The sequence below is a fragment of the Neopelma chrysocephalum genome, unplaced genomic scaffold, assembly GCF_003984885.1.
Source record: "Neopelma chrysocephalum unplaced genomic scaffold, ASM398488v2 Primary Assembly neopelma1_147, whole genome shotgun sequence".
NCBI lineage: Eukaryota > Metazoa > Chordata > Aves > Passeriformes > Pipridae > Neopelma > Neopelma chrysocephalum.
This window is the reverse complement of record NW_020897809.1, coordinates 12,788,118-12,811,718: the sequence shown is the minus strand read 5'-3', so window position 1 is coordinate 12,811,718 and position 23,601 is coordinate 12,788,118. Positions and strand designations below refer to the sequence as shown.

The following is a 23,601-nucleotide window of genomic DNA, read 5'->3' as shown; positions in this document are numbered from 1 at the left end:
CTCAAGAAGCTGGAGGTGCAATACAAATCCTTCATCCTAGTGTAGATCATATGGAGGGAAAGAAAATAATTCAGATGGCATTGGGGTCAGTTAGGGTAATACCTCCTCCTTCAACAAAAAGCCTAAAAGACATGAAAAATGCCTAGCGTTAGGACTGCAGGAAAAGGAAGAAGTCAGAAAATCATGAAACTAAGCATGTTGCTGTGAATTAACAGCTGGTTGTGAGTATGTAGAATTTCTTAATAAACAGGGAAAAATATCTTGAAAATATGCCTTTTTTTTTTTATTTGTCAGGTTTCGAAAGATATTTTCCACTTCACAGAAAATTAACATTTATATATTTATAAGAAATACTTTGAGCTGAAAATCGTGTAATTTTCTTGGGGAAAAAAAATCAATTGTGGTACGAAAATAAGTTAATTAAAATTGTTGAATACAGGTACAGGTGGCAGTTTTAAGCAAATGGTTGTGAAAAAAAAATCTCTCAGTGAGAAAGAAAAGCTAAAGTCTATTTTTGAAAAACACTTTCATTCCAAAGGCAATCTCATAGTGGGAGAAGTTTAGGCAGCTCATTCACACTCTCTCTCTTTGCAGCCCCATCTCTGTGTTTTCCTGGCATTGTGTGGTGAAAGCTGCCATCTCCCACTGGCTTGTGTTACCTGAACCTTCAGCATCTCGAGAACGTGTCACTAATGGGTTCATGGGGCTAGAGCTGCTCTGAAGTAAGACCTGACATGCAGACAGTGAGTTGAGTCCTCTGTCTCAAAGCCCTTGTACAGCTGCTACCACAGATGTGGCCTGGAACAGCCAAGGAATGGATGTAGGATAATATTCTTCCCTTTAGCCACCAGAAAGGGATTCAGTGAGGTGCACTGGCGGTTTTCTTAGAGGTTAAAATGTCATTTAGAAAGTGGCCTGGCAATTCAGCAGCTCCAACCTGCTGGTTACCGAGCCTGGATTCAGCTGACCAGCCTGATCCATCTGAATTTTCACCAAATTATGGCCAGAAGCATCGAGTGACTGGGGAGGTGTGCAGTGGTCCTTAAGATTTTTACAGCAGACATGATGATGGAAAAGACATGGGCGAGCAATCATTAGTGATTCCCTTTCCTAACAGGACCTCCTGGGTGTAGACAGAAAGCCAACTTACTCTGGTGGTCTTGATTTTATTGCCAGTCGCACACATCCATCCGGAATTATCAGGCAACGTCTTACATTCCTCTCCTTCTAGGCAGGGCTCCATCTCACACCACCATTTCCCAATCACTATAGAAGCTGAAAGAGAAAAGACAATGTTTGCAACTGTGTTACAATGAACAAATCTAATTAAATAATGTCTCAGGGGTCTAACACTGCATTTAAAAGGCGGAGTGTCCCTTCAACTGGAGTTTAGTTGTAAGGATTTCATATTTAATTACTTCTTTGGCATCCTGCATTGCCTAAGACAGTGCAGTGCTTTCCACAGCCTCCTCACACATGAGATCCAGTCTGTTATCATGCAGTGACTGCAGGGGAAGCTGTGATGGCAGCAATACTGCTGCAGACCAAGGACCATCCACCCTAACAGCCTGTTTCTCTGAGTGCCAACCTGATCCTTATGGACATGTATAAGTACAAGGCAAGTCTAAAGAGATTTTCCTCAGAATATTCTCTGGGTCTTCAGGACTTGTGGCTCAGGCTGCTCCAGATAAAAGTGTGTCTGCTTTGCTTTCAGTACTTGCAGCTGGCTTTTTTTTTTTAACCACAGATCTGTCCGGAATTTTTTGAACCCATGGAGACTTTTAGCTTTCCCAGTATTCCATGGCAGGGAGCATCACAACTAGAAATAGAGGGCAAGGTAATACTGAACAGTAGCAGAAGTTGTTTGTTGAAACCTGATTATGAATTTTATAGAAACCATATTATCTCTAGCAGTAACTTTTAATTTCCAAATATTTAATGTTGTAAATAATGTCAGTGTTTGGACCTTGTTGTTTGAATTTAATTGGCACGTATGTTTACAACCTTGAATGTACCTTAATGAAGTTTCTTGCCTGGGAATTGGTATCTGACTATATCCTTAACTGTATCTTAATGACATTTTTTGTCTGGGGATGCTGATAAACTTTAGCTCACCTTGCAACTGTGACTAGTTAGAGTGTGAGTGGCTCTGTCTGTGGTTTGTTTTCTCTGGCAAGAATTAATTTCATGGTTGTACTCAGGAAGCCTGTCAAAGCTTTCTGCACAGTCACTCAATTAGAGATGCTTAATCCATTCATATCACCCCACATGGCTGCTTCAAGCTCACAAAATACCTTGGAAGCAGCTGACTACCTTATACCTCACCATTCAGCTCTGGAAAATACCCTGTTTTGCATGCATTGATTTAAGGACATTTCAGAGTTTATAATTAAATTCTTGAATATAGATTTGAATAGAATAGTTCAGTTGAAGGGGCCCTACAATGATCCTCTAGCTCTCTATGTTGTCTTTCCTGGTTCTTCCCACAGATTATACCTGATTTTTATCATGTAATATATAATTTATCCATATATGCAACACAAAAAAGAAGCTCTTTGCACCTGTGTTTGCAAGGCAGTTTAATGATGCTACTCACACACCTTTTTCAGAAGGGTATCATTAATGCTGCTAACAGTAGAGAAAAGAGATGTCTCTCTCTTTGCTAGGCATGAAAAGGCACGAAGGCTGAATCTGTGCTCTAATAATAGACTGTGCAGTGGGCAAACTGAAAAACCATATCCTGCTAAATACTGGCCTTCACAGCAATCATCAGAGCAGAGCATCCTCAGGATGCGTGAGAAGAATCCTGTGCCATGGAATCAAAAGTGATGATCATAATTATTTACTAGCAGCAGTGCCCTAGGATTAAATAACCATGGAGAAGGATCCTACAGTGCTGGGTACTAAAAACCACAAACCTGAACGCCCCGGCCTAGGGAGTTTACAATGTAAACCAGAGATATGACATGAATACAGACTGAGGCGCAGCATGGAGAAGCAAAGCTGTTCATAGCAATTAAAATGATCTAACTGCTTATTGATGCTGCTAAATGCAGCCCAAGTATTCAGATCTTGACCTTGAAAAATAATCAAATGCAAAGTCAGCGCTGAACGTGAATGGCAACTGCTTCATGTAGTGGTGTGCAGGTTTTAGTATATACATATACATACTTATTTATGTATTTATTTGTGAGCACAGTGCAGTGCAATCACAAGCAAGCCCACCCAAGTGTCCTTCAGTGAATACCCTCACCTGGGCTGGAGACCAGGCTCCTTTTATAGTGGGGGAAACTAAGGCCCTTTGCAGATGAAAAGCTCTTATTTGTCTCTAATATGTAAGTAGGCAAAATCCTTTGTAAGTCTGAAGGACTACAAAGCTCACTGTGGTCTCATCCTCAGCCCCATGCTGTGGCAGGGGCAGCCAGAACCCAATGAAAATTACTTCCTTTGAGTCTTGTGTTAATAGGTTTTCTCCTCTAATAAGAGTCTTGTAATCTTTAGGACCAGTTGTCCTTCTTGGGCACTGTTGGTGAGTTCTGCTTGATTTCAAAGTTTTACACCTCCAGCTCTGTTCAAAGAGGGAGGGAGAATCACAGTTTGCAGCCTTTGAGATTTGGGTCCACCTGTATGAGGAGGGGTGAACTTTCCCCAAGGAATATGATGCAGCTTCTCAACGTTTAAGTTATGTCTCTTTGAGATGTGCTGAAGCAGTTGTGTGAGAGAGAGAATTGCTCAAGTTAAGATGCTTTCCCTCAGGGTGGTTCACACTCAAGAGCTCCCAGATCCTGAGGAACCTGAGCTTCTGACCTGAACTGCTAATTCTGGATGAGAATCCCAGATTCCCATTGGTCACCAGGCAGCACAGGCTGTGAGTGCTCACATCATGCTGAATTAGACACTTATAATGTTTTGGAGTGGTTTTCATTGTGTTCTTCTCACTGTCTGGGGAATACATGAAGCACAGAGTTTCTTCATGCAAGGCTGAATTGACTGACACAGATACCCTCAGCCATGGGGAAAGAAAAAGGATGTCATGTAGAAAAGCCTTGACTACTCCTGCTTTCCTTGTGTTTTGTTTTAGTTGTGTATTTTTTTTTTTGCTCCCCAGCTCCTACTTGTTTAAATAAGAGATTGCTTATATTTGAGTTATTTTCAAGAAAATGCCTCTTTTATAAGAATATTAAAATCTAAACATATAACCAGTGGGGCTGGGGAGAAAAGCAACTTCCTTCAGAAAATTCTCAAGATTTCTTTTCCAACCAATTCATACAGGCTTGTTTCTTTTTTTTTTTTTTTTAATAAATCTTTGTTTGCAAAGCTATAGAAAAAAACATTGATCAAAATATTTAACTTTTTATGTATTTAGTCTGCATGGATTAACACAAAAAAGCATTTGGTTGAAATGGCATTTGCTAATCATGTGCTCCAGAGAAATAAGCTGCAGATAAGTAATCTCAGAATCAGATTGAATATAGGGAAGGGGAATAGAACAGCTTATATTTTCTAGTGTTTACACAATTCTATTGCATTTTAAAATACGTTTGTTCCCAAACATAATGCCCAAAGCCTTAGGTGAGTGCAGAGAACTGCCAGTTTAGGTTGGATTCAGTGGGTTTCAGCCTTCAAAGTTCACAAGAACCTTTGCAGGTTGCATAAGGGTAGTGACCGTGCTTTGACTTGCTCTTGTGCAGCACCTGGAGCACAAAGGTTTGATGCATGAAAGAGCTGGAGGGGGATGTTTTCCCCCTGAATTTCAGTAACAGTGTATTCTATTAAGGGGCAGTAGAAATGCACTGAACAACTTCAAACATCTGCACCTGAAAGGTCAAATAAACGCGGAAACACTAATAATTCCATAATTTTCCTCTCAGATCAAGCCAAATTTGGAAAAAATACACAATAGTTTTGATTAAAACTGCCTGTTGAATCTTCTGAACTTACCATGTTTCACATTTATCAGTCTTCAAGTTCTTGCACTAAACTGAATCTACTCAGTTGTTCAAAGCCCTCTTGCAGGTGATTAACAGGACACGGACAGAGAAAATGTGTGCACACAGCCCAGAGACTCACAGGCACTTGCTTTTGTCATGTTTGCTACCCCAGTGTGTATAGAAAATGCAAAGATGTTTTTTTCCCCGATAAAATTCTCCTTTAACTTTTCTGCATTTGTATTTAGGAGATTGCTTTAACAACACGACAAAGTCCATATGACAATAAGTATAAAGACATTATATTTAACAATGTAACAATATGACAATCCTCACGGAGTAATAGATAACTTTAATTCATGTTTATGGAATACCCCGAAATGTGAAAACAGTATCATCATGCATTTTTCAGCAGTTTAGAGGGAACATGCTATGTATTAAAATATTCCAAGATTGCTTCTGCACTTGCCATTATGAAGCCACAGCAGCTCCCTTTTTGCCTGTGATAAAGTGTACACGTTTTGTTTGTATAGAAATAGAATACAAAGGAATGGAGATATTAGATTGCACTTCCTCCTGATTATGGGTATCGTGTTACTCCAAGGAATAAGAAGCAGAGTTCATTTTCAAAGCTGGTATGACACTCATTGCAGGATGGGAAAGTTTCCACTGTAGCTATGGAACATTCCATTTTAATCTAGTTTCCACCAGCGAAGATTGATATAAATAAAATTTAAATAGAGAACACATTTCACAGATGTCAGAAGTGAAAAAGACTTTGTCAGCTTAATGAAAAGATATCAATTTTCTCCATTTTATTGAATAAATTGTGAGTCATTTTCTAAATGGATTAGATTAAAGGAAAGTTCAAACTCCCCGTGAGAGACTCTTGAGCTAATGGAGATTTTGGCGATGGCAATAGCACAGAGGTGGGTAAAGTCTTTCAGGTAGGTTTTTTTTTTTTCAGAATAAATGGATATAAACTAGTATGGGAGAAACTGTAACCCTGTGCTCACCTATTCCCTATAAAACAAAATCTCAGAGAACTGAACGAGACGTAGTTTCTTTTACTTTATTGGGATGCCGTGGGGAGCGGGATGGAGGTGAGAACACATGTTCTGGGAGGATGAGAAAACTGTACTGAAAGAAAGTGTCACATGAAGGGCTGTGTGTTTCATAAACAGACTGAAATAGCGGCTACTCTGGGAGCTGTAAAGCAGCAACCTGATAAGTTAAAGAATACAAATCCAAAACAAAAGATTTCAGGTTGAATGTTGCTATCTAGGAAAAATACAGGGTGTTTCCTACAGGGAGTCCAAGCTATCAAACTCTCTGCTTTAATTCAATCTTACTCAATTTTAGAAGTATCAATATAATGCTCCTGCAGTGTAATGCTTTGCTGCCTTTGATAACAGCCCTCTCATAGCTCTGGGAAAATAGACATTTCTCCAGTTTAAAATACAAGCACAGGGCAATCAGTCTGGCAAGTGGTGTCTCATATCCCTAATTGCCTCACATTCAGTCTTGCTGAGTTAATTTAATATTTTTTAATTGTAGTAAACATTAAAAAGAGATCAGCATACTAAACTTTTTTCTTTTTTTTTTTTTAACCCAGTGATCTTTGCAATATTCTCCAGCTTTTTGAACAATGCTTTATTAATTCACTGGCAGAAACTTAAAAGAATTGAAGATTTTAATTTTTTTTCCCATTCAGATTTCTTGATTTTTCATTGCAATCTATTCATCAGCCAGAGTAGGGTATTTTAAAGAGTGTAATACGTGTCTGAACAACGCTGTGGGATGCACTGAAATATACCCATTAAATATGAAAGGGCAGATTAGATGAAAAGAATCCATGAACGATTTCCTTTTAAGATTTGCATAAACCAGCAAAAAAGAGTGTTAATTCGACAGCATGAGAAGACTCACTAGTGAAAAACCACTTACACTGCCATTTCCTAGCAGTTGACATACTGTTAGGTAAATTAGGAAAAATGACATGAGTATGTTGTGTACTTCCCTCCTAACAACATGACTAATAGAGGTGGTGTTGGCTAATGGCCTGAGAAGCAGAAACTCTCAAAGCTTTTTTAACCCCAGCTCTGCTTCTCACTTTCCCTGTTACTACAGGTAAATCATATCCTTGCTATCCCAATTTTCCACGTGTAATTTTATTTACTTAAGAGGATGAGTTGTTCTTGTTGTATTTCCTTGTATGTTCCCCTCTGTCTTCACTGACCTGCTGAACTTTAACACTGTATTGCAGCAGTTTGAGACTGACCCTTTTTCTGCATTTGTACAACTTGAAGAATGGGGTCTTGGACTGAGCTTGGCTTTCCTAGGTACTACGAAAATAAATGATAACATTAAAATTATGTGAAGTCTGTGTGCTGCCAGAAGGTTTTTAAGCACATGCCTGACTTTGAGCTGAATAGAGATGGTCTGTTAAAAAGCGGATTTCACACAAAATAGCTTAGACCTTGCCAAGGAATTTCTAGTCCTTAATCCTGTTCAGCCTGGGACTGTCGGATGCTGCAGCTTTGTCATTTTTCCATGTCCCTTTCTTTGCACCTTTGGAAACAAATGCTGCTTAGACATATGGCTGAGGGGCATCCATAGCTGAAGTAGGACCACAATTTCTCATGGGTGGCACCTTCATGGTGAGTGAACATGCATCTGCACTTCCATGAGTCCATTAACAGTGACAGTACTCAGGTCCTCTGAGTGCTTATAAAGTGTGCCCAGCTGTTCAGAGGTAAAGAAACCCTTGTTTTGTTAGCCAGGTACACAGATAAAACATCCATATTTTAAGAATTGTAGAATTGGCATAGTCATCTTCCGGATCGGATAGATCTCAGCAGCAACGTGTAGGACAGGGAACAGCAATCAAAATTTTTCTTGGACCCTCATAGCTCAACTTGTGAGATGTTTTCAAAGTCTCAGATTTTAAGGTGATAAAAAAATGAAGCCAGCAGAAGCTGTCAGGCTTGGAGGTCAGTGGCTTGTGGCAATCCTTCCCAAAGGTGTCAGCAGCTCCCAGATCAGTCGTGCTGGCAGCTGACTCTCAACCTCATCCCCAGTTGATAAATCTGTGCTCAGGAGGTGTTGTAGGCTTTTTTAAACTTTAATTATTCCACATCCCACTGAGCTCAGACAGGACCAATGCTTGACATTTTTTCCTGTGAAAGTCATGGATTATAGTTGATATTCTAACTGAACCTCCACTGTGTTATCTATCGGGAAACTTGATTTCTGCAATGAAAGGCAGAGCAAGTCTCGACAAAACAGATTTTTTGCAGATATCTGTGGCAGAGAGAAAGGACACGAAATGATAAAATAAGTCATGTATGATAAACTTGTCTCCCCAAAAGTGCACAGTGTATTCTATGACCTTCCAGAGTTCTAGGACACAGTCTTTTATTTTTTCTTGGAACTTCCTGAATTCATGCACAGCAACACACATCTAAGGCAGGCGTCAAGCCACCCATCTTTATTTGTAGTTTTATGTGTGTGAGTTTATCGGTGTTTGACATGACATAACCTCTCTGCACAGACAGTGGGTCATTTGAGAGCAACCTGCTGACATTAATGAGTGCTAATGAGACTAATGAGAACATGAAATGCCACATTCAGGGAGCTGAAATGAATACAGGTGACTGAGGATCCCCTCCCAGACTGTATGGGGAAAATTGATCTGTTGTGGGTTAGGGAGACCCATTGCTGCTATTTATTACTGAAGTTTGGAATAGAATCCACCCCCTTGCTGCAGAACAAAGCTGAGTGCAGGCTGATAAAATATTTGTGCAATGAAGCAGTGTTATTTACACTCTATTTGAATGGCTTCAGATAACCTAGTGAAAACTTAATCTTATTGTTATATATTTAATGAAATGCCAACAAACTGCAGCATAATTATACATTTTTGGAAAGACAACAGGAAGCTAGTTATAAATATTCACAGACATGTTTCAGACCAGAGTTGAGGACTGGTGTCCCTCAAAGAAGAAGCACATCTCCATGCAATGTTAATTTTTCATTAGTAATAATTCATTAATACAGTAAATGAATGAATTGAAATGCAGACGGAGAAGAACCAAGCTGTGAGATGAGGATGAGGGGGGTACACAGAGGTTTGTGAGTGGCCTTGCAATGCTATTCCTCCAGTGGCTGGAGGGACCCTGAGTCATATATATTTATATCAATATAAGTATGTATGTGCACATATCTATCTATCTATCTATCTATCTATATATATCTGTGTGTGTGTGTATGACTGATGAGTGGCTGTGGTGCTGATGCTGCTGTGGAGATGTTTGCTCACACAACCAGCATTGCTGGGAATTGGCTGTGATGAACCAAAGATGCGATTGCTGTGACTTTGTCCCTCATGATGGTGGCAGCCAGCACCCAAGAGGAACAATGATTGCCTGGTTTTGCATGAGAAACCAGCGATCTGTGTTTAGTGTGTGATCCAACAGTTACTGGAGAAACAGGAAAGAAAACCCTGCTCAGTTTTTGCAGGCTTCAGACCAAATCTGGTGCCTGTAAAAGTTGCTGTTTGCTCAAACGTGAATTCCCTGTGCTGTGGGTGTTGGGTTTGGGGATGTGGAAGGGAAAAGCTGCGAGTTGGGCTGTGAAGGGTGAAAGTCTATTATGGAATTTTGACTGAATGGGGTGCCAGAATCACAGCTTAGCAGCAAAGCACTCTATGAAAGAACACTGGAAATGAATAAATTATATAACTGTAATGCATTTATAAGGCATAACAAAGCATGCATAATATATTGGAGAGTTATCAGTTATGAAATTAAATTCTGGTGTACAGCTTAGGTATAAATTGTGAGTGTTTCTCTCTTGTTTCCTGTCAACAGAGAAGATTCCTGTAAATAAATAAATGTGGAAAATTCTTTATTGAACCTACAGACCTTAATAGCACATAACGTGATTATGTGTCATTAGTCAATGAAAAATACCTCTTTTTTTTTTTTTTTGCTTGTGTATGTTTTTCCAGTGAAAAATGTTGCTTGGTGTTCTTTTTGAAATGCAAGCTATTATATTGTCCTTGTTTTCCTCTGTGAAAAATACTAAGTTCTTTGTGCTTTAAAGACCTAAGGCTGAAAGTCTAAGCTTAGAAAATGTTGAAATGTGTGGCTGTGTTGCAGGTGTCTCTGTAACACTGAGGGCTGTCTGATGGGTGCCTGCTGCTGAAGAAAGCATGGGAGGGCAGGAGAAGTGGCAAAAGAACTGAAAACACAATAGAACCTGAGCAGTAAAAGGGTGGAAGAAGGCAGGTTTAGATTAGACACGAGGAAGAAATCCTTCCTGTGAAGGTGGTGAAGACCTGGCACAGGTTGCCCAGGGAAGCTGTGGCTGCCCCATCCCTGGAAATTTTCAGGGCCAGGTTGGATGGGGCTTGGAGCAACCTGGGCTAGTGGAAGGTGTCCCTGCCAATGGCAGGGGGTGGAACTGGGTGATTTTTAAGGTCCCTTCCAACCTAAACCATTCTATGATTCTACAATTCTATATTTCTCCTAAAATCTGGATATCAAAGAATTTTTGGAAAAAGAGACTGCTGAGAGGTGTGAAGTACATGAAGCCATCTGCTATTCTTCCAGTAAAAAGGATGGAAAGAGAATAATAATCAGAGCTGGAAAATTCCTGAAGCAAAATACCCCTTAATTTTGAGCTGTTATAAGCACCTAATGTCCTAAAAGGCTCCCATCAGTGCAAACCCCTGCTGATGTGGTCCAGCTTATGTCCAAAACACCCACCAACACAAGTCTTTGTCCTGTCTAGTAGCAGTAAGGCTGCCTAACTCCTCCACAGCTGGTGATTAAAACTCTTATCAGTTTTAGTTAAAGTTCATCTGTGCTTGACCTGGTGTCTCATAATATATTCTTGGTAGGTTCTCTTGCCTCCCAAATGTTGTGTCCTTCAGCCTAAAAAAAATGTGAAAATCTATTATTTAATGGACACATATGCAGCAAAGCAAGAGCCTTCAACAGCTGCCTTTTGCATGCAGCTGGTTGATTTTCAGAGTGAAGTGATGCAGGTCAAAGCCCTGATGAACACAACCCATGGATGACCCAAAATGCTCCAGGAAAGGATGGGAGCAGCCCTTTGCTGTTGTCTGTACCCACCAACTGTTTTCAGTCCACCAGAACTACAGAAACATGTTTATTCAAAACCCCACCAACCAAAACTCTCACTGCACAGGGTCAGGTGCCCTGTGCTCTCGTTGTGGGGATGATTCCACGTGAAATGAAAACTAGGAGAGGTTTTACTGCCCTAATGATGGTACTATGAACTTGCACGGGGTACGTGCTACTTTATGCACAGTGGTACTGAAAGACAGTGCCTGCAAATTTCTTTAGGAGGTAGTTAACTTGCAGTTATCTCTCCTGGAAAAGACAATATGGTCCCAATTCTCTTGATGAACTGGGGATTGCTGTGGTATAAATAACACACCTGTAGAGCACTCAAATCTCCACAGTCCAGAAGAGCACAATTTAAAATCTGTATGGAGGAAGTTGTTTTCAAAGGTTAAGTTAAATGAGCCAACTGCCACTACACAATGTAATTACTGATTTATTAAAAGTGTTGTATTCATTCAACTGTCTTTGTTTTGTGGTGTAAGACAAGTCTAATTTTGTTTTAAAGATTAAAGGAACATTTGTTTTTTGTAAACAAATCCCTAGCTGCTATTACAAATTACATAATGCATAATCTTGACATGATAGATTGGGAGATATTTCAGTGCAACAATGCCAGTGCAATTGGAACAGGAACTGCGAGACTGAACAAAAATTGATGAATTGAGCACACGATACTTTGTATCTCATATCACAGCTAAATTACTGCTTCAATACGCATGGAATAAGAGAAGTAACTCAATTATAAAAGCTTATCAGCAAGACTTACAAACAGAGAAATTCATGAGTGGATATTAAACTGACCTTAACTGACAAGCTTTCCTTTGAAATTATGTTTTCCTTCAGTGCTCATAATGCTTATTTACTCTGAAACCTTTTACAGAGCTGAGAAGTCTGTTAATGGGCACTTGAAATTTCATGGTCGCATTGGTATTGGCACAGCTCGTGTTTTTTTGCCTCCATTCAATTTAACTCTGACTTGCATTATTTTAAAAGATCAAAACTCACTACAGTGGTATTTTTCCTCTTTTTTAACATCCCTGGATTTCACTTCCCGGTAAGTCTTCGCTACTAATAATTTATACAATAACCTAACCCTGTTGTCCTTAGAGTGAATAATCCTGAGGTTAGACAGGGTTCATTATTTCCATTGTAATGCACAAGAGGTGCTCTTGACAAAACAAGCAGATGGAAGGAGCTGTGAGACTTCAGATACTCCAAGAATTCCGTGCCCACTCTGGTCAGGTGATTCTTAGCTATGAAGCCATAAGCTCTATTCTCATCACTGCAAATTGGAGCTTAAAATTTTGTTTTTCACAAACATCTGTCCTTGTTCTGCTTGATCTCATTAATGCTCACACAAAATGAATGGAAGTGGAACCTGAGTATGCCCAGTGCAAATTCTTTTACAAATCTGAGCATGAATTAGTGTAAAATGCTTTGCAGAATATGTTCAGCTCTGCCAGTTGCAAAATGTATGCAAGCAGAAGCCCTTCAAAGACAGATAGCTAAACAAAGAGACTGAGAATTGCTATAGTTACCAGAAAAGCAAAAAGAAAGTTCTTAATTTTTTTTAACTTTATAATTCTATAGTTTTGTAACGATCTCTCCTTTCATTGTTTTAAAGCATTTTAAAACAGCACAAGGTGGGTTTTCTTTCTAAATATTCACCTCCAAAAATACTTGATCAAATAGGAAGGATGTTTGGCTATTGAAATCCCTAATTCTCTTATTTATAATGTGCAATGTCCTTGACAGCCAGACATGACCATGTGCACGGAGAATGGGACTCCAAAGATGGGAATGTCCACAAAGTGACTCTTCACCTTAATAATCAACATTGAAGAACTGAGAACACTGAAACGAAGCTTTCTTCCATCTGGAAAAGAATTTCCAGAAAAGGTTTATCCAGGGAAGTTTTTGCAATCCAGCTGCTGCCATGTTTTATTTATTTTTTTCCCTTTTAATTTCCTCTCATGTAAGAAATCCTCTTGCACTGCTCAGGTTGATCTGCCATGGAGTTGCAGGATTGATATTCTTTCCAGCACCACTTACAGTATCTGACTTCTCGTTCAATCAATCGATCTGTGTGAGTGATTTCTCCCTTCACTTGCTCCAGGCTTCTCCTCAGTACCAATCCTTCCCCTTCTGCTCATTAATTCAGTCTCCACACCTGTGATCCCAAAGTGGAGGCTGCAAACTGATGGCTTCCCCCATAAAACACTGAGCACAGGAAATGGAATGGCCACATACTCAGTTGTGTGTCACATTTAGTACAAACTCTAAGATACAAATGTTGTTATCTCACTTTGACCTTTAGGTGCTGATTTTTATGGTTTTTTTGCTGCTACTTAGACAAAATGCTCTTACCACAGGCAGCAGAAATGGCTTTCTTACAGAAAGCAACATTCAGAGTTCTTTAATTTAAGTTTCAATCAAGGTAGAATATGATAATTTATTATGAACACCTTTTGCATGGGCTTCCTCAAATATTTATAAACTCATTTAAATAATTAATATAAGAGTTTTAATAAACTGTTTATATTCACAAAAGGAATGTAATTTGCAGAAAGGACAGTTCAGGTGCTAGGAAACATGGATAGACCACATGAATTAAAAATAATGGCTTGCATCAAAAGTTTATATGACCTTTTTATAAGTTGTCTAAGGCTGCTTTCTTGGAGTGAAAAAATGCTTCTACTGAGCTGGTTAAGCTGTGCACTGCACAGGCTATTTTAGGGAGGAAAAAAGAACAACCTTCTATTAACTTGGAGACTGCCAAGGTCAAGGTCTATCCAAAGAAACAAAATATATTAATTGAGAATATCAACATAAGTCCTTTTTTCCCCCCTTATTTTTTCTCCTTTTTTGAGCAATTTTTACTGCATACTATTCTCAGGAAAGAGAAACAAGTTTTTCATTCATTGAGGCGAGTTTTCATTTATCACTACAGCAGGTCATTATTTAATCAAGCATTAGCTATCTAAACCAGCCTGTGACCATCCTAATATGGTTAATAACAATAAAATCCTATTAACAAAAGCAATTACTTCACAGGAATGCAGCCAGATAGAGCTTTCCCAGCCTGCCTGGGCAGCTGTGATTTCCTTTTTCCACCTCTGGAGCTAAGTTGAGCACACAGCTCTTGTAGGATATCAGATTCCAGCCGCTGAGGGTTGAAGGGGAGTAGCTCTCTCCAGCTCAGTTTTCTCCCACATACCCCTTTCCATTAAAATGTGAGGTGTTCAGCTCCTGCTGAGGTGAAGAGCCCCCTGAGCTGAGCAGGTACCCAGGGCTGTAAGGCTGCAGGCAAAACCTCCCTGCCAGTGCAGGGCTGGCTCTCTGTCATCCTGAGAAACCTGATGCCTGAATTCTGCCCTATGATCTTATAGCACCAAAACAAAGAGGTTGTTTCCTGCCATCCTTTGGTTGATAAGTAATTGCTATTCCTGACCCACAGTGTGTCTCTCAATATGTCACTGGGAAAGGCTGCCTTTCGTCCCTGTATCATTTACCCTCTTCAAGGTTAACTTTAAACTTCCCACAAACCACCTAAGTGCAAACAAGTGGACACAGGTCTGTCCAAAACAGGAGCTATTGCAGGTCCAAGAGCACCCCCTGTACTGGATTCTCCATTATTCCAGGTGCCATCCCTTTGAGATACCAACCACTTTCACTGCTCCAGGCAGCGTCAGCTCAAAGTCATATCATGAAGGCAAACTTTTCACACAGAAATAGTAGGTGGAAAGAAACAGACTTTTTTTCCCCTCTCACCTCATCTATATAAGCACAAAAAAAAAAAAAAAGAGCTCCACCACATTTAGAAAGGCAATCACAGCTATTTCAAATACCAAACAAACTCAAGCTTATCTTGTAACTTCTGCTATCTTAAAGCTCAGGGGTGCTATGTTCTGCAAACACCTCCTCTTTGCAAAAACCGCCAGCCAGCTCCAGCTCAAGCCCTGGAGAGAGTGTTAGCAACTAAACCAAGGCAGATAGCAGGGAAGGAGAGGAAAGTATGCAAATTTCACTGGGCACACTGTAATTACTAATTCATAGCAGAACAGATCACAGTATTTCACGCTTATCCCATGTAATTCAGTCGCAGCAGTATTCATTTTGCTATTAATTTTAATAGAATAATTACCTTTATAAGGAAGAAAGAAACTACTGTTAGAGGGTCAGATCCTCAGGTGGGGAAGATATGGTGATTTATGGCAGTTTGATGAATTTTGCAATCTTCCTTCTCCCTTGCTTTTAAAGGAATTCAGGTAATTGACTGGTTGCCAGGCTTACAGAGATAATCTATGCTAAATGAAGCTAAATAAGAAGAAATGGCAAAGCAAAGAAATGCAAACCCTTAATGGTAAAATTTACATATCTGCATTTGAATGTTTATGTATGTGCCTGCCTGGCAGACACACATCCACACACACAAACACAGAGACACACACATGTGTCTAAACAGCCAGTTTCCAGTTCATTCCCAACGCTGTCTGGCAGGAGAAACAGTTCCCATAGTGACACACTTTGCTGAATTTATAATGCTACGTGTCCAGGTTCAGCTCTGCAAAATGACAAAGAGTTTGGGGTTCCAATAACATCCTTTTTGATTATTAGAACAGGGAAGGGTTTAGAGTACGAGCTGTATAAATGACCTACAAAATAAGGAACAGACAGCTATATTATTATCTCAAGAACCCAGAGAGATATGCAAACCACTTAAAAATTTTGCTCTTGGTCACGAGAAATTTTTGATAGATACTTCATAACCCACAGTTGTCATAGTTCATGTATTTTTGAGAATAAGTTTAGACCTTAACCCTCTGCCACTTGCTGCCCTCAAAGCCATTCTGTCCTTTGTCCTGTTTTCCCTGACATTTTTGTTTTGTTGTCCTTTTTCTTCATTTTCCTGGCTCATAGGAGCAGATCTGCCTTTTGCCTGGAATGGTGTGTCAGAAAGGAAGCAGAAGAAGGTAGAACTGGTCACCAAGAGCTTCTGGGCAGCTTCTGCATCTGCCTGGTCTTTAACCAGCTTCAGCTGCTGTAATTTAGATACTTCAAGGTGCTGCATTATATTGTAATGGGTTGCTTTGAGAAGTACTACTGAGATTAATTGAGTTTATGGCCTCATTCTGGAGTATGTGCCCTCTTGTTGTGATTAAGATAATCCATTGCTTGAAACACAAGTTACAATACATGTCAATTTTTGCAGTCAGCAGTGCTGTCATTGAAGTTTTTTTAGCTCCAAAAAAATAAAAATGAATTTCAAGATAATTGTTTCCTTTCTCTTTGCTAGGCTTTTATATTCAACTATTTTATTTCAGGGTTCTGTTTAAATTGAAACTGCTGCAGCATTATATGCAAAGAGAAATCAATCTCAGAGGGGGAGAAAAGAAGAACCAAATATAGATTAAAAAGCTGCCTCTCCAAAGATTTTTGAAATATGAGAAGCCTGGCTCTGCATGTAAGATTAATGACAGCTACGTGTGTGATGAATAGTTCAGCTCGAATCAGGGGAAAGTTTTACCCTAAGTATCTGCTGCTCCAAGTGTTGCAACCCTGGTATCACCCAGCCCTGCAGCAGGTGCACGCGGCGTCCTGATTGTCCCAGTCTGCACAAAGAAGTGAGCAACAAAGAGAAATAATACCTGTGCTTATAATCAACCCACATCACTTCATGACAAAAGGGTAATTTCTCCCCCTGGGTATCTTTCTTTTCATTATTTTTATGCGTGGTAATGTATCAGCTTTGCTGTATTCTTATTAAGGAACGTAGACACGGCTCTGGTGGCGGGGGCTCGTCTCACATCGCGGCTCGTGAATGGAGCTATTCTTGTGCTTTAAATTGTAAGTTTTTTTTTTTTTTGAAGAATGGACAAAATGAATATTCAGTCACCGTGCATTCAGAGGCTCAATTCGTGGCCAGGCAGCATTCAAGACTTCAGTTCTGTGTTGGGAGCTCATGGGGAGACCTTCCAGCTCTGCCTCGCAGGGAGCACCAGCCCTGGCCAGGGAAATGCAGAACGGTTTCTGCAAGGAAGTGTCTTTGATGGCTGACGTGCTTCAAGATTTTGTATTTTAATATAAATGAGTTATTCGAACACTGTCAGCATTTTTTCATTAAAAAGAAGGTAGAAACAGTCAAATTAGGACAGCTTTTGACATCCAAAGGCGTTTCTAGTATGCCTTGGGGGGCTCATGCTGCATCATCACACCATAGTAGTTTCCTGTGTCATTTCAACACTTCCACTGTAAGGATTTCAAAGCAGTTCCAAGCCCTACCTTGACATGGTAAAACCCTGCCAAGGCAGAGGGGGAAGTACATTCTTGTCCCTGGATCACTATGGATTGTAAAAGTTGCTCTGAAGGACGTGGGCAAAAATGGTAAAAATATCCCTGATGCTTCAGTGGAAATGATGTGTTGTATTTGTGTTCTCTATTTCAGAGAGAGAGAAGCAGAGGCAATCCTTTCCACTTTCTGTGGGCAGTGGAGTAAAAACACACTCATGAATTCTTTAGGAACGTCCAGAACATTTATATAGCTGTAAAAGGTTTTCTTAATACTAAAAAAAATCTGACTCCTGAGAGATTTCTTAATTTACACATGTACATTTATTATTACTTTTTGGAAGGAAATTCTTCCAAAGCTAACGAGTCATATAAACTTATTCTTTCAAGTGTTTTCTTTTTTTTCAGGGCACTGGAAGAGATGGGCAACAGGGACACACCTTTGCAGCATCATGTCCCCATGCAGAGATGCTGGGATATATCACAGTGAAACTAAATCCCAGCAGCATTTTAGTAAGAGCTTGCTAAAATACAGTGAAGCAAAAGGGAGCCAGATCAGCTCCACGAAGACAATATAATCATGTATTTAATATCCCTGAGGGATTGTCTGGGACCAGTCTCTCAGCACAGCTCGCTGCATTACATTTTTGCTCTGCAGGGGTAGAGTAACAAATGGGACTATCAGAAAGGGCCATCAAAGCATCCTCTGTAATTTTGAAGAAAACTAGAATTGTAAGAAGCCAGCCACACTGTATGCAAAAGAGGGTCTAAATGTACAGGAATAAGATTGAAGACCTGACATTTAAATTGCAAGGCTGACATTTTTATGCATTTTTACATGCATGCTCTTACGGCTCGGTGGGTTGATGGAGGACAGGAATGAGGAGGTGATGCCATCACCTCCCTGCAAAGGCAAAAAGAGAAATTGTTATTTATGGCAATGCTGAGGATATCTTTATAAAATACACTTGCTTATCATTCAGGACAAAGATCCGGAAATCTCCTTGTTTTGCTGAAACTGTTGGAAACTATGTCCGTATACATGGCAGGGTTTCACACTCGTATTTCCAGAGATGCAATATAAAGACCTTTCCACTTTCATCATGTTACACACTTTTCCTGCAGCCATAGTTTGTTAGTTCTGCTGGCCATGAAACTAATGGCAAAGCTTCTTCCAGAAGCTGAAGCTTCCCTTCAGCTCCCCTTCAGTGGAAGCCAGACATGTTACCCCTGCAGTACCAATGTTTTGAGAAACTCCACCATGGTGCCACTGAAACTTTAGAATTAATGACAAGACAGAATTGAAAACAATTTATACATAGAGTCATCACACTCAGTTTGAAGTTATGCAAGAAATATATTATCTTTACCTGAAACTCTCAGAACTATCTTACAAAGCCTCTGAAGCACTGGGGGATTTTGCCAGGTTACTTTATTTTGTTTCTTTTGGGTTTTGGGGGTTTGTTGTTGTTGTTTGTGAAGGTTTTGGGTGGTAACTAGAGTTATTGTCTGGTATAATGTCTTGTACTACACACAGCATGTCCCTGATACCAGCATACACGAAATAGGTCTGCTTTCCAAAATGTCTCATCTGAATATTTCTCAGGCAAGAGAGTTGTGAGCAGCGGATAACTTTCTAGGGATAAAAATGGTGTAAATACACTTCTGGATTGAGGGATCACAAGAAAAACCTCACAGCTCCAATCCTGATCCTTCCACAAACATAGCAGAGTGTAGACAGAGCAGCACCAATTGCAGTCCCCAGCCTAACCATGGTATGAATCATATATTACCCCAGACAAACTTTTGCCGAGGCTCTAAGCTATAAAACATCAAGTACTCTAAAAAAAACAAAAAGCCACTGCCCTGATGCAACCAGAAGGTGATGACTGCAAATAAGCTTTACAATGTGCATGACAAATAAGGGTAGAATTGAACATTAAATCCACCAGCATTTCATAATACAGGACTTCTTCCTAACCAGAAATGCAATCTGTTATCTCACTAAATTTTATCCTGTCTCTTTCCATCTTCTTCCTTTCAGTGGTGACTAGATCTGATTGACAATTATTTTGCTCCATTTAATCCTAATTCACGTGTGTCTCTCAGACTTCCTACCTTGTCTGCCTGTCCTGCTGTGTATACCAATAACACAATAATCTATACTTTGCAAAGTTTTCACGATGACAGCAAGTCCGAGAATGAGCTTTAACTGTGCCAAACTACTCTCATAATCAAGCTTAACACAAATGTCTTATTATGCACCTCTCTTCTTCAGCAGGGCACAATTGTCCCTGTAGAGTTTTTCATGGCAGTGGGTGGCAATCTTTCCAGCCTACCATGTGTGTTAGCTTTCATTTGTACCAGCAGATCATGAAGAAGAAACACAGATAATGTGTTAGTCTAGAAGCAATACACAAGGGGTATCACAGACAGATTAATCTGGCGCCTCCAAGACAGCATAATTCATTTGGATGAAAAGGGGATTCTCCTCAGTGAGACAGAGAAAAATCTCTTTTTATCTTTTTCTTGGCAGAAGTGTGAAACACATGGAGAAGCTCTTTGTGGGAAATGGGGAGTGCTATTATAACTGCTGACACCATTCTGGCCAGAGATACTTAATTAGCCCCATGTCCAATTTCCTTTTTGGCCATAGGCTTCCATGGGCACTTGGGCTTTGTGGTTCCGTTCCCTAAAAACACAAAAGGCACAACACCACATCTTCTGTCTCCTCCTAATACAAGGACCAGTGATGTGGTGGGCAACAGTGGAAAAGCCAAAACAGGAGAATTTCAGCCTCACTGGGGAGCTGGGACTGTGAGCCAGCTAATCTGTAACACAGATGAACAACCCTTCCCTCTGCAAAGGTAAGTCCAGGCCAGTGATGGTCACAGGACGTCACTGTAGGTGGTACAGCTTCAGCACTGTCAAACTCTGCCCTCCAGCCTCCCCTTGGAAAATATATTATTGTAAGCACAGTTAATTTCTTGTAACTGTCAGGAGGCTTTATTTTTTCTTCTCCCTGGTGATGAATTCCCTTTTAACCAGAATAATGTGACAAGGAATAATTGTCAAAGAGGTAAATTCATACTCAGCTCTTTTGATGATTTGGCAGTTTTTGAATTTGCATAGGCAGCAAGCAATGTTTTTTAAATATATACAGGACTTGAATAAAAACAAATGTGTTCACAGTAAAATACCTGTTACCCACATTTCATAATGGAGAGAGTTGTGGACAGATATAGGTCAAGATTTCAGTGCAAGGATCACTAACTCTGACACTGTTTAGAGGAGGGCAACTTGCCACTCCCTGAAGATAGTTGGTTTTCAGAGCAAGTATAGGTCAACTCTCTTAGAAAATGAGACTTCTATGAAGGTCTGTTCATTTGATACATCATTATGCTCCCCTTCATAAAAATCTCAAGTACACTCTTCTCAACTCTAACTGCTATTTCTGCTGTAAAGATGAGCAAACTCATTTCTCATCAAGAACCTGAATCAACACTCCTGGAAAACTCCCATTAACTTGAATGTGAATTGCCTCATGCCAGTATAAAGTTATAAATATGGAGTAGCACCACTGGCACAGAACTGACGCTATTGTAAAATATGAGATATGATTACCTTGACCTGTTTTATTCCATGTGCTGCTTCAGTAATACAGGTTCCAAGGCCCACCAAAATTTGCAATAATTCCCTAATTTGCATCAGATGTCTACCCACCATTCAATGGATTTTTAATGTCCCTGTACTGCCACAGAACAGTGACACAGGGCACGCAATTTTGGCAGGGGGTCACCTGAAACATGGGGTTTCCTCTGCAGCGTTATTAGCAAAAGACCAGGTAAGGGAAAGAGTGCTCTAAGAGGCGTAAAAATAATAACAGCACTGAGATATTGATTTATAAGGGACTGGGTTTAGATTACAGCAGGATAAGCAATGCTGAAATTCAGCAGCAAGTTAAAAACGGTATCTGAAATATTACTATAGAGGGAAATGTGAGACAGAAGGAGTAGCAAACTGAACAGCAGGCTGGAGTACAGAACAAAGTGTATCATCAGCACAGGGAATCCAGGAAGACAGTACAACACATCAGATTGACACTGGACCTTGGTGAAGGCGATTGATTACATTGGTATTTTGCAGGCGGGGAAAATAAAGAGAGATGAGCAACTTGCCCAAACAAGCTGGGAAAAGAACCAAGAAGAAAAGTCAAGACCAAGGCTGTGGTCTTCATTTCCACTGGCTGTAACATTGCATTTCCTTGGAAAAGGAAACCGGACTGAAAGTTGCTGGCCTGAGAATATCCCCCTGAAGACACTCAGTGTGTGAGTTGGGAACACAGGCTGGAGAAACCCTGGAGGGAAACAGTGCTGCCGCAGCACCAGTGCAAGTGCAAAGACCAAAAGCGAAACCAAAACAGTTTGTGTCACTAAATCATGTTTCTTTCTTGGAGGGGTGAAGATTAATCAAGACAGAACTAAAAGTGAGTCTTTGATAAAATGCTTAAGTGGCCACACTTGAACTACAAATTATTTGTATCAACTAGAGGATGAAACATTAGTTTTCCATTATGCTGCAGGAAATAGCAGCTTGCTAAATAACTCTTTTAACTTTCCTCTGGCACCTATTGATTATATCCAATAGAAATTAAGAGTAGAAGGCAATTAAGTTCAAAATTTAATGGTGCTCTGCTCCTGTTAATTTACTGCCTGACCTGATCAATACATTACACTGGATAACAATCTATTCCAGCAAGGCTTGGTTTCTCCAGTGTCCCTTCCACTAAAATTACAATAATGACAAACAACTAAATTTTAAGCAAATAATACTTAAAAAATAATAAAATGACATAAAACATAATTAAAAATTGGATTATTCCCTGTAGTAGTGAAAACAACAGCTTAAAACTAAATTGACTTTTGCAACACAGAGCGTGGACTTTGTCAAACTATTAGATAAGCTACAACCTCAGCCTCACAGAACTCCCTGGAAATCGAAATCACATGCAAGTTTTAAGCATCTCACATACACAGCAGTACAAAACACCTGCCCTTAATCTAGAAGGCAAATTGAAGTGGGAAACTAGAGATCAGTGGTAATGAAAGAAACAATATTGTGCTGGTTTTGTTCTTTTTCTACATAACAGTTAAGGTCTCTAGGTGAATACATGCAGCATGGGCTTTATGTATAGCAAGCTCTGTCAAAAACTGGAAGTACCAAGTTGATTTGTATTAGATTGCAGGTGTTTTTTGGTCCTTTCTCTAAAACCATGTAAGCACTTTTTAAATAACTAAGCCTCTTTCCTAAAGAAAACAAGGACATGGGGGCATTTGCCACCTCCTTTTGTTCTCAGAGGTAGCACATGCTGGGTCCCACGGTGCCACACAACACTGGGTGGTCTTGGAGGCCACAGGGATGCTCCTGCAATCCTGTCCTGCACACATAATCCTTGGAGAGGACAATCCAGATGCAAATTGTCACCAGCAGCCCAGCAGGTGTCAAGCAGCAGAGCATTTCTCCAGAGAGCGGAGTCATCGAGTGACTGACTCTCCCCGTGTGTGTCTGAGTGCACTCACACATGCCTATGTAGCTGGCTGAATTTCATCACTTTTTTTGCCAAAATTCAACATGTCAGCATAAAGTCAAAACAAAATATGATGAGGTTTTCTGAAAATATCCTCCTCGCTGATCAGCTCTATCCCTACTGGCATTCACTGTGTAGCCAGCACACCATTAATCACTATGAAACATTTTCATTTATTTTGACACCAAAGAGAAATTGGAAGGAAGTGTATTTTTGGATGGGAATGAAAAGCAGGCTGTAGGAATATCTCCTTTTACCTCAGGGTTTCCCCAGACTGACAGTCTAACAGGACCCTGTGGGTCTGCCCCCCATGTTCTGTGTTTTTATCTCATCCTTCTCAGGAGCAGTAACGCTGATCTGAACAGTGCATGTCTTACATCTATTTATTTGCTGCACATTCTTTCAGGTTTCTAAGAAAGAAAAAAAAATTCCAAATTTTTGAGGTTGTTTACTGCATCCATCCAGTATTACCTACACAACAAGTCTGCTCAGACTCTGCAGTGTGACTTCTCTTCATTCCTGTCTTGCCCACAGCCCAGTTTTTCTTCTTTTCACTACACAATGCCTGTGTCCCTGCCCTTGCTGGATGCCTTCCTTGTTTTGCAGCATAAACTAGCAGATTGTGGTTTTTTGTTAGACTTCA

The 23,601-nt window shown here is 40.0% G+C and overlaps 1 protein-coding gene across 1 annotated transcript in view; it reads right to left on the bottom strand.

Moving 5' to 3' along the window:
* FAM19A1 (family with sequence similarity 19 member A1, C-C motif chemokine like) overlaps positions 1-23,601 on the bottom strand; it is a 221,973-nt gene that overhangs the window by 6,486 nt on the left and 191,886 nt on the right. The window contains exon 4 of the mRNA XM_027700849.1: positions 1,151-1,275. Coding sequence (XP_027556650.1) covers positions 1,151-1,275 — 125 coding nt within the window. The remainder of the gene's footprint in view (positions 1-1,150; positions 1,276-23,601) is intronic.